General features: G+C 26.9%; 2 protein-coding genes across 2 annotated transcripts in view; both read right to left on the reverse strand.

Annotated features, from left to right (window-relative positions):
• Positions 1–2,475: 2,475 nt before the first annotated feature.
• Positions 2,476–4,682, reverse strand: LOC107443236 (cytochrome b-c1 complex subunit 7). The gene is made up of 2 exons (XM_016057036.3): positions 4,382–4,682; positions 2,476–2,501 (listed from the first exon to the last, which is right to left on the reverse strand). Exons 1-2 carry the CDS (start codon positions 4,680–4,682, stop codon positions 2,476–2,478), a joined length of 327 nt encoding a protein of 108 aa, XP_015912522.2.
• A 5,037-nt stretch (positions 4,683–9,719) lies between these two features.
• The window catches only part of LOC107443226 (LIM domain-containing protein jub), a 66,598-nt gene continuing 61,450 nt past the window's right edge, over positions 9,720–14,867 (reverse strand). The window contains exon 8 of the mRNA XM_043048583.2: positions 9,720–13,949. Coding sequence (XP_042904517.1) covers positions 13,803–13,949 — 147 coding nt within the window. The 3' untranslated portion in view covers positions 9,720–13,802. The remainder of the gene's footprint in view (positions 13,950–14,867) is intronic.

Raw genomic sequence — 14,867 nt, forward strand, 5'->3', positions numbered from 1 at the left:
TTCAATTATTGTTTATAAATTTTTTTAATATGTTTCAATCCCTAAGGGCTTCAATAATATTTAACCATGTCGTTATGCATAATTTTCCATGTTTTAAAATAAGAACCGATATAAAATTTGAGAATGGTAATTCGAGAAAAATAACTCATTATTCTTGAATTCGGTTATTTTGTTTTGAATTTTAAAGTTTGATTAGAAATACTGATACAATTCATAAATGCATATAGTTTATTCAATATATTGTTATTTGAAGAAAAAAAAAATTATATTGTAAAATTTGCTATTTTTTATAAAATTTCACTCAAACTGCCTCATTTTTTAAAAAATATATTTGATTATTTGTTGAATAAAAATTTATTACTGGTTCCAAAGTTCAGTACAGGTTTAATAAAAAAAAAATTTAAAAAAAGGTCCTAACTCACAGGCTTTTTAGGGCCAAGTATACACAAATGTCATTCGCAGAAAATGTGTCACCATCATGAAAATTTTTTGTAACGTGACTCATTTTATATTGAAAATCAATTTTAGAAAAATAGGAAATAGAAAATTTGGTACGTAAATTATACTACTACATCTAATAAAAAACTGTCAAAATTAAGAGAAAAATATGCTGACATGTATATATAGTATGGCATCAATGTAGTTTTATAATAATTAAAACACCAAGAAAAAAATTAGAGATTTTCAAACAAATTTTGTCAAAATTATCTAAGTAACGAAAAGGTTGAAACTAATTAAGAGAATTAATGAAATACATTGCTTGTAGAAAGTTTTTAAATTGAAATTTGCAGAACTCAGCTCGAGTCATTGTAGAAAAGTAATGAAAAAAGTGACTATATGACTATAGTTTAATGAGTGATAAATAGTGACTTAGGTAAAGACATTAACATCTTAATTACCTTAAATATATATTGGTTTAGAAACTTTACTTGCTGTTGAAATCAAATATAAACTTAAATTACATTTTAATTAACTATAACTAAAAAAAATAAATATTCTATTATTTTTCCTAATTAAAAAATTTTACGTGTTTAACTTCAGCTACTACAGCTTAAAATATTATATTAAAATAGCAGTAAAAGTATACAACAAAAATATTGTTACTATCATGTAAAGTCAATACATTAAATGATCCCAATTATTAATTGTGATCATTTGTTTTAGCTTTTTTCAGGAGTCTTAAAATAATTTATTATTGCAAAGAAAAAAACTAGGGGAAAAACATCTTAGTTTTACAATGGAATTGCTGTGAAACAAGTGCGGCTAAACTTAATTACTAAAATTTTGAAATAATATTGTGATAAAAGTGTCAAAATTCAAAAAACTAGCCGAAAAATTAATACTAAAAAATAACAAGAAACGTTCATTTACAGTGGAATCATCGAAAAAAATGCCTCAAAAACGATACTGCCATAATTAACCCCTTCATCACCTGAGGAGAAAAACCATTCTCAAGATACGTACTAAAACGAGAATACCCTAAGGAGATCACGCCCATATGATTTTGAGTTGTTATAGTCGCAGAAGTAGAAGTCTATTTTCCTGTATGGATACCATCTGCCGAGAAAGAATTGTGTGATCACTGTTCTAAAGGGGTTAAATTTGAAATTAGCATGCTGTAAAAATATAGGATAGAAAATATCAATATAGGATAATATATATAATATAGGATAGAAAATATTGAAACAAAAAAGAAGAAATGGAAAAGGGGTTAAAAAAAAACAATAGGGAGAAAAAGTGATTTTTAAATAAATCAACAAATAGTCATTACTGAAACCGGAAATTCGTTTAGTATTAGAACATCATATTAATTTAAAATATAACATTGTATTAATATCAAATGAAATAGATAAAAAACAATTGGAAGAGGACATGGATTTATAATGGAATCAAGTGTGTCAAAAAATGCTAGCTCAAAAATGAAAAAAAGCATGTAACATTTTATAAAAATATTGGAATGTAAAAAACCATAGTAGAAAGGACCAAAAAAGTGAAAAATAATTTTTAAAAAAAAAAACTTTCATTCAACGATGTGAATCAAAAGAAAACCAAAATTGAAAAATCATGGAGCACTTACTGCACGCCATGCAAGTAGTTCCTCACATGTAGTTTTTAAACATTTGCATGTGCATACAGGCTAAACACAGAGGGGGAATGGATTTTTGAATAAATCGTTAACAAATAGTATTGTTACTGAAATCCATGTGACGTTATAACATTGTTTGTATAAATTAATAATGAAATTTTAAAAAACCATATGAAAATGACTGACAAAATGCTCGTAAAACGAAGTAGATTTACGATGAAATCAAAGATGACAACTCAAATTTGAGTGCCGTAACATCATATACAAAACAGCACAATTAGAAAAACCACATAGAAAGGGCCAAAAAAATCTAAATAATTAATGACGTCAAAAATAATGAAAAACATCCAATGATGTGAAATTATGTGTCAAAATTATATTACTCAAATTCACGTGGCATAGTAAGATCCTATTTCTAAAAAAATAACAATATAAAAGTAAAAAGTCTATTTACAGTTTTTATTTTGAAAAAAAAAAGTAAAGACGTTTCAGCACTTAATACTAACTTAGTAAACTTAAGAATGCTTAACTTTTATGACACCAAATTAATCTTCTTTTACACGTCGCACAATTGGGTAAGTCTTACAACACTGCCATAGGTAGACTGTGAAGTCATGGATTCAATGAAGAGGGACATGTGAAATCTTTCTATTAATTGAGAAGAAGGTGTGAAAATTTGTGAAACACAAATAAATAAAGGCAAGATAAGTGTCTAAACCTAACAAATAATGAATAAAATTACTATTTTTAAAATAATGACATTAAGCGAGAAAAATGACTCATGCTAAGTCCTGAATATGAGTTCTCAGAAAATTTTTCATTTTGTCTGAGTCTGCAAAACGCTCGCGGAGCACCTTTTGCGTACTGCTGGTCTAAACAGTTTGTATTGATTTACCTTTATAACTAAAATTAATTTATGAAAAGCTATCAGTTTGAGAAATAAAATTATTTATATGGCTTAAAAAAAGTTTTTAATTATCTTATTCAAACTGTAAGATATAATTTATAAATTAAGTTTATATATTATTATAAAGCATAAAAACTGCTTTTTTATATCTTAATCATTTCTATGACACTAATTAGTATTCAATTTTTTATGATAGCATTAAAATTAAATAGGTTTTAAAAACTTTTTTTTACTGTCCAGTTAAATGCTGAAATTGAGAATTTTTTTCACATTAAAAATAAAATATGTACGACTAAAGAAATTTTTAGTGTAAAATCATTGAAAAGTTTATTCATCCAAAATAATATTTAGTAATTTTTTACTTATTTATCATCCCTTCTTAATGTTATTCTGTACTATTATTATGACTTGATTTCTATTATTATTCCAAATTAAAGATTTTTCACTAAAGGTGGATTTTTTTGAATATATAAAGTAATCCTATAAAATTTATGAAAACCTATTAAAAACAGTATATCACTTAACAAAAAATGGTTACATTACAACAAAGCAAGTGATAAATAGTTATTGACATTAACTTTCATATTATAAGCAAACTTAGGAATAAAAATTTAAAATATTTCTAAAATAATTTTTTTAAAACCTTGCCTAAATGCATCTTAACAGTGTATAACCTGCTTTGCTTGATTCAACAAGTAAAAAACTGAAATGCATATATGTATATCAAAAAATACAGTTAAAAAAGGCACAAAAATTCAAGAGGCAATCATATTAGAATCAATCAAAAGAAAAGCTGAAGGGTTGTTAAACTAGCAAATAATTGGAGAGATTTCCTTATCGTGATCCGTAGCAGAATAATCACCAAGCCCCAGCAACTTTCGGGCAGCGACCCACGGGGAACTAAAAAAACATCACTGATAGGGACTAACTCATAATCACCCACGGGCAAACATCTACATGTCTTGTTTTTAAATTTACAAGCTTAAAATCTAGTTGGCACAACATGGAAATATCCCCAAATAATTTTAAAAATATGCAATGCCAGTTAAGAAATTTTTCTCTTTTTGGAGGTTTTTTTTTTAGTTGCTCACATGGATGTTGGCAATTTCTTTAGCATAGGTACTACCTAGTAAACATATAATTTCAGGCGATGAAAACGTTAATTTATTTTTTCATACGGTTTATCATTTTTTGTTAATCATTTCAATACTACAGAAATATACAATATCATTCGCTATAATATTTTATTCATATTTAGAAATACCTAAGAATTTGACAACCAATTTTATAAAGAAACAATGACAGAATATCTATAAGATATATTTTGAAAATATTATTATCTTAAGTTCAGTGTGCTTTAACCCATTTCCTGCGTTCATCTAACTCACGTTGAACTTCATCGATATAAGGTTGAAGATAATGGTTGTTCTGATCCTCTTCAAACTTCGTCCACTGGTCTTTCGGTAAAATGTCATGCTGAATGGTCAATTGAAATGCCCGCTGAATGCGATAGACTCTTGCATCTATAACATCCTGAGGTAGTCGACGTATTGCTTCTTTCACCACTGGCGTTTCATAGATACAATCATCACGAAATAAGCCATATTTCTGGTAACCAGCTTTATTAAAAAACCATTTCTTCACTCCTGGAGTAGCTATGTATTTTTGAACAAAGCCACGAAAGGCCATTTTTATATCAAGTTTTATTTCTCAAATGTTAAATTCTAGCAAATTCCAAGGTTTTGTTTTGAAGGGCACTATAACAATTGTGTTGCCAAAAGAATTCAAAGCAATTCTTAAACTAATTTATTAAATGCTTCTGATAAAGTTTACAGCTTACATGGTACTATTTCCACCTAATTTATTTTGATGCTTCAAGGAGCTTTCATGCGTGCAACCGAAAATCTGATTGGCAAAATTCGCCTATCCGGTTCACGCTCGCATATGCGATTTTTTTTCGCATGAAAAGGTGAGCTAGTAGTACAGTTATTAGTTTTCAAATATCATGCAAACTATTGCGATCAACAATTACATAAATTTAGTAGTTTATAATGTGAGATTACTTTCTCCTTTTAATATAAATTCTGAACTATTTCCCAGAGTAAAGCTGAGCAGTTGCTTGGACATGTTTTATATATACAGTCCAGGCTAGGTCATCTCAGCATTATCAGGGAACTACTAGTGGATAAACTCATATATATATTACAAAAAAGTAAAATGCAGTGTAATTATGCATATTTTCACTCATAAACAACAGTTAACTTAGCATATATATTCAGATATCCAAGCAAACAATCAGCATACAGTTGTAGTAGAATTTCAAAGGAAAAATGTTATTTTAAAATTTTTCAATGATTTATTTATAAGAGAAATTATGAGCATTTTATTCAATTAATCAGCTTGTATACTGCTGCATTCAAGCAAAATAANGTAAACTTAGCATATATATTCAGATATCCAAGCAAACAATCAGCATGCAGTTGTAGTAGAATTTCAAAGGAAAAATGTTATTTTAAAATCTTTCAATTTTCAATGATTTATTTATAAGAGAAATTATGAACATTTTGTTCAATTAATCAGCTTGTATACTGCTACATTCAAGCAAAATAAAATATTTAAAAAAGAAAAAACAGTTACATTTGAATAAATAGCAAACAATAAAATATACTGTGCTTAACCTGTTGCAACGATTCACCAGTAGCGTTACCCTAAAGAGCGATGAGAAATATTCCGATTTTTTTTCTCTCATTGCTAAGCCTTCAACAATAGCTTCCAAAAATATCCTCCGACTTTAATTACTTAAGATCAGGACGATTCTTTAAAACTAAAATAATAAAATTTAAGTTTGAAAATAGAAACATATTAGATAAAAAAAAAATTATAAAACAAAATCAATAATTGTCAAACACACCGAATTTCGCATAGATTTTTGAATGTGAACACACTCCTCATTCGACGGGTCGCACGGAACTCTGGGAAGAGAGCTAATTAATATGAAGTGCACTTTAAACAACCTCAAAATAAGCTTAGATATAAATAAAATCTCATACACCTCAATGAATACCTGACTCTCTTTAGTTGAAATAAAGTAATTTTTTTAAACCTCATAAATACCTCTTTTGTTATAACTGTCAGAAATCTTAAAAATGTATTAACTGTATAAATCTGTGTAAATAACTGTCTCTCAAGACTGCATATCTTGAAAATCACTTCCTCGTGAAATCCTTCCAAAAATCTAAAGTTTGATTACCCTTAGTCCTGTTTTGCATTCATGCATTTTAAACAGGCAAAGTTTTCTTGTAAATTTTTTTCACATTGATTTTAATCATAACAATCCCGAAATAATAGAACTCATAGTCCAGAAACTATTGACTTATGTACAAAAAGTACAAATTTAAACTTGTTCCTATTAACGCATCTGGTATTGCTTTCTAAATAAGCGGAACATTGTTTTTATGTATTTATTTTATGCTGAATGACTTATATACGAGATAATAGAATGAATTGTTTATAAGTGATAAGCGGTTTTGTGCATAAAAGTGCTGTTTTTATCATTGTTTTATAAACTTTTTAATTTTCTATCTGAAGATTATCTGAATAAATAAGGGACATTTTCCAATTTCTTTTTCAGAATTGAGTGAGATAAAATTGGAGTTAGTTTTGAAGTTACAAGGTTTTCTTCATAATAAGTGTAATTCATAATAAAAGAAAATATTTCAATTTTTGAAGCATCGTTTTTTGTCTCATTCGATTGTACGGGAAAATATACGTATGAAACAATACTTCAATTGTCTGTATAACAATGTAAGATGCATACATGTACAGATTTATATTTTTTGTACGTATAGAACGCTTATAACTTCTCAACCATTAGTCCGATCGCTTCGGGATCGGTCTCATACAAATTAGCTAGGAAAATTTACATTACGTGTTCAGATAGTTCCTGGTTATCTATGTGAATTGTATACATATGTTCGTGTCGTAAAAAAATAGTATTGATTATGCACTATGCACAAAAGCTTCTGCAACTTTTGTTCTTTTGACTTGTGTATAGTCTCATTAAATTTACCGCAATGTCTTACTTGTTTAAATAGCAATATCTGATGCGCAAATAGGCACAAATACAAATTTGTACTTTTTTATACATAAAAGTCTTATAACTTCAAACTAATAGTTGGATTTTTTCGGGATTCGTCTCATTCAATTCAGTGGAAAAACTCTACCATAGGGTTTCTATCATAGCTTTCCATCTCACTTTATTTGTGGCCAAATACTTTGCCTCTCTCCATGTCTTTCCTTTTGTTTTCAATCGTCTTGCGACAAGTATTTTTAGGTATTCCTCTTTTTCTATTGCCATGAGGGTTACAATTATAAACTTTTTTAGGTTTACGTAGAACATGGCAAATTTATTTCCATTTACGTTTCTTAATTTTCAGAACAATCGGTTTCTGGTTTGCTTTTCTAAGGATATTTGCATAAAAAATTTTTAGGAACCAATTGATATGCAAGATTCTTACTAAACAGTTGTTAAAAAATACTTGGAAGTTTTTTTCATTGCAGTGCCATGTATTGAAGAGATACAGAATAAGAAAATCGTTTTCTTAGTATTTTCTTCCAACTTTAATAAATTTTCTGTTGCAAGTTGAAAATGAAATTTAATTTTAAATTTATTAATAAATTTTTAAGTTTTAAATATTTTAACACAACTTATATCTATTCAAATACCGATGAAGAATAAGTATTAGACCACAATTTTAAGTTTAACCTCACTTTAATGAATCAATTTTGAAATTCTGAATAATCCTCATGGAAAAGTAATACCTACGTGCTTGATAAGAAGTAATTACCAGTAACATCTTGAATGCATTGTGAACTCGTTTATGCTTCGGATAAGCTTGCTGCTCTTTGAAAAATGTGCTCTACGTCAAAGTACAAAAAAAAAGGTCTTTTTTCTTAGCTTAGTTCCTTTTTCTGGAATTCTACAATCCATTTCAACAGCAATTAAACGATTAAAAAAATTAATGCATTTTATTTTTTTTAAGTTCAAATACATATCTATCTCTAGCTTTTCAAGGCAAATTATTAAATAAATACTAAGTATTGATTGAATAAAATTAAAAAAAAGAGAGAGTTCAATTCGATTATTTATTTTAGCACAATAAAATTGCAACTAATTTGTATAACATACATGCACACATTCCTCTTTACTCCGAATCAAGAGCATAGGACTTCTATAATAGCATTCCATCTCACTCTATTTGTATTCAAATATTTTTCCTATTGTTTGTATAAACTTATAGAGAAAAAAAATTAATGACTTAATTTAAGTCGCTCAAAGGAGTAAAAAAATTTCATTTTCAAACGTTTCGTTCATTTTTATAGTTCGTCCTTGATTTCTTATTTACAATCAAATTGCAAATTATTTTAATGAAGTTGGAAATATTAAAATTCATTGTTACTTACTACATCAACGTGTTAGTTGCATACTTTCTTTCTATGCAATAATTTGACTTAAATTTATTCATAGTTACATGAAAATTTAAAATCATTTTGAATCTCTTTAAGATATTAAATGCTAGTTTCTTATTGAATTTTAATTAATTGATAGTATCTCACAGCATTTAAGACTGAAATTGAAAGTGCAAACAAATTTTGTCGTTGATAATACAGACAAATTTTTTATGAGCCCCGGTGATGCAATGCAGCATTGGAATGAGTTTTTAAATGTTAAAAAATTAGACCACAAACTCTTTTCTTTTTTCAAAACTGTGGTTTTTCTCCATATCGACGTTTTGTGCCGTTTTCAAACAAAGTGTAGACAGCACTGGCTTTAGATCAGCTAAACTTAACCTAACAGTCCTGAGTAACAGTTGCAAACTCACAGCAGTTATAAAAATAGCATATTATTAGCAAAAAAGCAACATTTCATAATACGATAGAGCAGCCTTAAAGACAGAAAAACCGCTATCATCTACCACTAAAAATTTTCTGTTCAACATTAGTAATAAGGTAAAATTTCTTACCGAATATCGAAAAGCTCAAGAGATAGTACTAAAGTAGACCTCATTGCACATAAATTACTTTATATTATTTATATATGATTCAAAAACTAATTTACCAATTATGAATGATAAAGCTATTTTAAATAAATAAATAATTATGTTTTTTGTTTACGTTTGCTTTTAATTTTATGTCATAAAAATCAGTAAGCTTTAAAAGATAAGAGGTTTGTTTGGAATGCTTTTTTTCTCTAAAATACCTTTTTTTTTCTTCCTAATTTAACTTTCAGCTCTAAAAGTAAATTATTGATAGCGTCATCTTTAGTGCACTCAGATTGCAACATGAGGTTGCATCGCCAAAAGGAACTCTCTAAATAAGAGGCTCATACAAATAATTAGAATAAATTTTAATCTACTTATTTGACCTTTTCCGCATTTCGTGTAGATGTTTCCCCGGTCGCTGGGAGAGGTTTTAATGATTTCTCCTAAAGGTTTTCTACAATGCAAAATCTATGGAAAAAAGTTCCGTGCTTCCCAAAAGGGTCGTAAATAGAGGTGGTGGCCTTTCCTAGAGGTTTCACTAATAAAATTTGCCAGCCATAAACAATCATGGCGGATTTTCTCATGATAAAAAATGTGCTACTATGAATCTAAAAAAAATCACAAAATCCTTTTCATGTTTTTAAAAAATAATTGAGAAATCAACTTGAAAAAATAACCACATTAGTTTATAGAAAGAGATTTTATTCAAATTAATAACAATTACAATATTTCATCACAAATACTTTATTTCAGAAATATATATCTATTTTAAAATTTTGATGATAAATAAAGTATTATTATAAAAAGAAATTAAATATTATTCTATAGATTCTAAAATGCGCCAATAAGTTCTCACAAGAAGTTTTGAAGGAACAGGGTTTTCAAAATTAAACTGATGGTACACACATTTTTAGTTCTACTAAAGTGATTTGAATAAAAATTCAAATCTGTTCTGTGTAGAATGCGAATTCGACGCTTTTGTTGGAAAGAATAGTTTATAACTTTGCCAGTAGAGGGTGCTTAACCACTATAACTATAATAAAACTGTAATGCATACACACATATATGTTAACCTAGTAGTATTCTTTCTACACATTGTTAACTGACAAGTTCTGCGCACATATTTATATAGATAAAGAATTAGATATTCAGTTATTTTTGAACTGTTGTTTTTCTTCTTATTTCCTCACAGCGAGCGCTACCAGTTGGCAAAATTTCAAGATATTTTTTTTAAAGAAACCATTGCTTTTACATCTACATAACATTACAATATAGAAGAACTGGAACTATGACTCTCTGAGTACAATCACTTTAACTTTTACCACCCTGTACAAAATTTTTGTTTAAATGAACAGAAAAGTTTAAATAATTTTAACTGATTAAAAAGAGAAGTTTCTAACAAAATTATCACTAATTAAGCACATATAAATATTTACAATACAATCTTTGCAATAAATTTTGGTTTGGGTTTCCAGCACTCAACCAAAACCTATTCATTAGTCACAATCAAATATAAATAATGAAAAATAGTTTAATAATTATAAGGAATGTCATTACATCACTTATCTATACAATATAGTTTTAATATGTAAAGTGTTTTTCATACTTTAATAAAAGAAATATTTAAAATTAGAATAGACATGAAAAAAAAATCGAAAATAAATTTTTCATTACTTTTTTTGTGTGGATATTTATGAATTATATACAGGGTATTCCACAATCACCTCTTTTAATAAATATTTTCAGAATCTTAGCAAAAAATGAAGCAATAAAAACTACATACATTAGGAGTTACTAATTAAGTGAGGAAAAAAATACTGACATCAATATTTTTCAAATAACTATTGAGGAAAGTTAGATGTTTGATTGGAATTGAAACAGAAAGATAATATAAAAATTCGCCCATTAACTCCACTTTCAGCACTCAAATATTCTTAATTCTTTTAGTCTAACCTTCTCTAGTAAATATTACATCCACTATAATTTAAACACTAAGTTGTGCCTTCTAATGTGTAAAGTTTTTTGATTTCTTAGAATGGAACTCACAGCAAAATTTAAAAAATTTTGACACATATTTTTTAGCAGTATTTTTCGCTACCTTTCCATTAATCATGCCCAAGTAAATTCAATTATTGTAACTCTTTATCCATATATAAAAAAGGTTTTATATATTTATTTACTTTTTTTAGGACGACAACTATTTTGTTCGGTGCTTAAAAGGAATAAAAGAAGTAGTTGAATTTACTAGTATCTAGCAAACAGGAAAGTACCATTTTTAAAATGTAGGTATTTTACACATATTTTTAATATTTTTCCCTATTCAATAAAAGTTCTTATTTTGAAAGCCTCGTGTAGCTAATTGAGGACAGTATAATATTCAAATTTGGGGGGGAAGGACCACCATTGTAAAGAAAAAAAAGCACTTCCGTGTCAACAGAGGTATTCAGATTAAAGAGGTTACACTGAATAAATGCAAAATAATTAAATATACAAAATGTGTGATTTATTGACAATTTATTTAAAATTTATGAACAAATCAAATGAGAAATTATATTTTGGAATATAGCTACACATGGCATCAAAATCAATTTCATTAAGACACGATTTTAACTTTGCAACATTAAGTGCTTTACTGTAATTGGACGGTATTTTTCTCCATTAAATATTGTTTTTTCTTATTGAATAACATAGATAAGAATCATCTTTGGATTGAAAGTAACCAGTAATTTAAAGTTTGGAATGAATACAAGACTAATGAGCATGAAAAATTAATTTTCAAAATCTAGATAATAAAATAATGAAACATTCAGAATTCCTCTTTCATTTCAATGTTAAATGATATTTGATGCATTCAAATTAATAACCAATCCCCTGATATCCATTGATCTAGAAACAGCTCTAGACAGCTGATCCACATGTAGATGATTAATATTCTTAAATGATAAAAACCACTTCAAATATAGCATACCTGTTAACTCTTTACAAAAAATTTAAATGCATAAACTCAAATAATATGCATAAAACTCTGTAGTTGGAGTAAAAAGATGATTTCTTTTTTTATTCTTCTTCTAAATAATTTAACTAACTATCTATGTCTATTTAAAAAATCAGATGCCTAATCGAAACTTTGTTGTTATTGCAATTTTCATATAAAACTATATAGCAATAGAAATTCATATTTAATATAGTTTAATTCAGCAATTCCTAAAAGGTGTTCCGTGGAACTCTAGGCTTCTGTGAAAAATTTACACGGGTTTCATGAACTATACTGTCCTTTTTATTTTAACCAATAATTATTTTTAAGACTTTTAACAGGCCACCCTTATTTACTTAAATGTTTTAGAAATATTTATGAAATTATTCAATGACAAAATAATTTTAAATAAACCCAACTTAATTCAGCATATTTTATTTAATTTGATTTACGTACATGGCAAAAACTACAAGACAAAAAGCTGCTGCACACTAATGAATTAAACTGCCTAACTTAAAACCTAATTTTAAGATTGTTATTGATAAAAACAAGTAATAAATTTAATTTTTCCAATAAATATTTCCAAATAATTTTTTTTCCAGCATATTCCCAACTGCTAACGAGTTTTTTTAAAGTCAAGGTTCCGTTAAGTTTTCTTTTTTTAACCATTTAGGGTTCCATAACAGAAAAAATTAGGAACCTCTGGTTTAAATAACAAATTAATAATTTTGTATTATAGTTTAAAACTAATTTCTCAATATTTTTCAATTGATCAAATGGAATTACATTCATACAAAACCTAACTATGGACTGAACAATAAGCAGAAGGTTTTTGAATAGGAAAACCACAATTTTTCTTGTGGATTTCAAAATGCTCAAAACCTAATTAATCCTGAATCATATCATATAAGTGTTAAAATTAATTTATAGGGAAAAAAGATTAGATGATTTATGTCTCTAGTTTATGGATAAATTTATAGTTCTAAGTAAACAATATCCTTTCTTTAATCCAACCCATTAGAAATGAATTTGATTTCCCTTATTTCATGGTAGCACAAAAGTGTATAAATTTTAATTTTAGAGCTCTTTTGATGATCAACACAGATAAAGTTATGTGAAACTTTTGCCACATGAGAGCTTGTTTTTACACAATGTATCAACTAAAATTATCTTATATTTAACAACACCAATAAAAATTATCAAGAATTTTTTTAAGTTATCAAAAATGTCTAGGCAAATAAATGTATAATAGATTTATAATTACTGCAAACAATTGATAGTTTTTTTAGAGTATTTTTCATGGTTAAAACTAAATAAAAATTTTATTCTCGTTGTTTTGAATCCTGATTAATCTCAAAATTTTTTTAAAATTAATAATGCAAATATATTAATTTTTACAAAATAAGTTACAGCAATAATAAAAAATCATGATAAAATGGATATAATAGAAAAACAAGTATTAAACTATCATATGAAGTAAAAAAAACAAAAACAAAAAAACTCAGACATTAGATGACTAAGGATCAAATATTTATTTTGGTTAAACAATTTCATAATTTTAATACGCATAAAGCAAAATATTTGCAATTAGTACGCTTAGCATAAAAATTAAGTTATTGGAATGTTTGTTGATTTCACAAATGAAAAATAAAATAATAAATGTAATGTGAATATAGTTTGATTGTTACCAAACTGGAAAAAAAAGGATAAAAAAAAACATACGTAAGATTACAAATGACTATATACAAGGACATAAGAGCATTTAGATTTCACTTTCCAGTCACATATTAATAATTAAATAACTTTAGTCATCCCGCCATCACTGAGACTTGTATTGCTCATAACTTCTAAACGGTGAACATGACATTCTTGGCAAAGGAGATGGCAATCTAATGGATAACACCGTTTGTCAGGTTCATCTGTTAGCTGTAATCCACAGTCCTGTATACGAAGAAAAAAATTTAAAATATAAAAAGGACAGAACTAATAAAATAAACTTAATTTATATTAACAGACTTCAATTGGGTAAATAAATTTATGAATTTAAATATTTTTTTAAAAAGATGTAATAAAAACATATTAGTTAACAATTTCGAAAGAAAGAAAATTTCAATATTATCAATTAAAAAAGTTATATTCAGAAGAGTTACGATAACAAATTATGGATGTCCTTATTTAAGAATACAGAAGTTAACATCCTTAAAGTAATAATAAACATTTTCCTTTTCACAGAAATTAATTTAAAATTGTACTGAAATTTGGAAATGTTAAAATAATTTAAAAGAAAACCATGAAAATATAATTAAATCGATTTAAATCATTAAGGGAAAAGCATTATCAACTATAAAACTTGTTACAAGCTTATGAATAGTCTTCAAGTGCTATTTATGAGAAAATTATGTCTGTATATTAATGATTATTAAATTGTTATTACAATAGCAAATTATTAATCGTTACACTAATAACAGACTATTAAATAACATAGTAAAGAACAAAATTTAATATTGTAATACAATAAAACAAACATATATGAATCAAAATTTAACTTTTAACGATTCTGTAACATCACACGGGAGTCTTTCCTTATTTATGTAACATGATTTAGCAATTTGTAAAGCTAAGTAGGTTAATTTAATACTGTTTCCCAAAAATTAAAACATCCAGCAGAAAAGATTGAAAACAACTTATTAAATTCCTAATATTTCGCAATTAATTTTATAACCGTTGTTGAACAGCTTACCCAATTTTGGGTTTACGACTACTAATGTTCAACTCCTTAGCCTTATGATTTTAAACCCAATCTAGAAGACAAAGGAATTGCTGGATCAAGTATTGAGAGAAATTTGCCTCCGTGGAAGA

This window comes from Parasteatoda tepidariorum, chromosome 6 (assembly GCF_043381705.1).
Source record: "Parasteatoda tepidariorum isolate YZ-2023 chromosome 6, CAS_Ptep_4.0, whole genome shotgun sequence".
Classification (NCBI taxonomy): domain Eukaryota; kingdom Metazoa; phylum Arthropoda; class Arachnida; order Araneae; family Theridiidae; genus Parasteatoda; species Parasteatoda tepidariorum.

Excerpts from the sequence above, each read along its gene's own strand:
- LOC107443236 (XM_016057036.3), bottom strand. The coding sequence starts at position 4,682 with ATGGCCTTTCGTGGCTTTGTTCAAAAATACATAGCTACTCCAGGAGTG. Across the intron at positions 2,502-4,381 it reads TTATATCGATGAAGTTCAAC|AAATAGGATCTTACTATGCC; the intron begins GTGAGTTAGATG and ends TTATTTTTTTAG.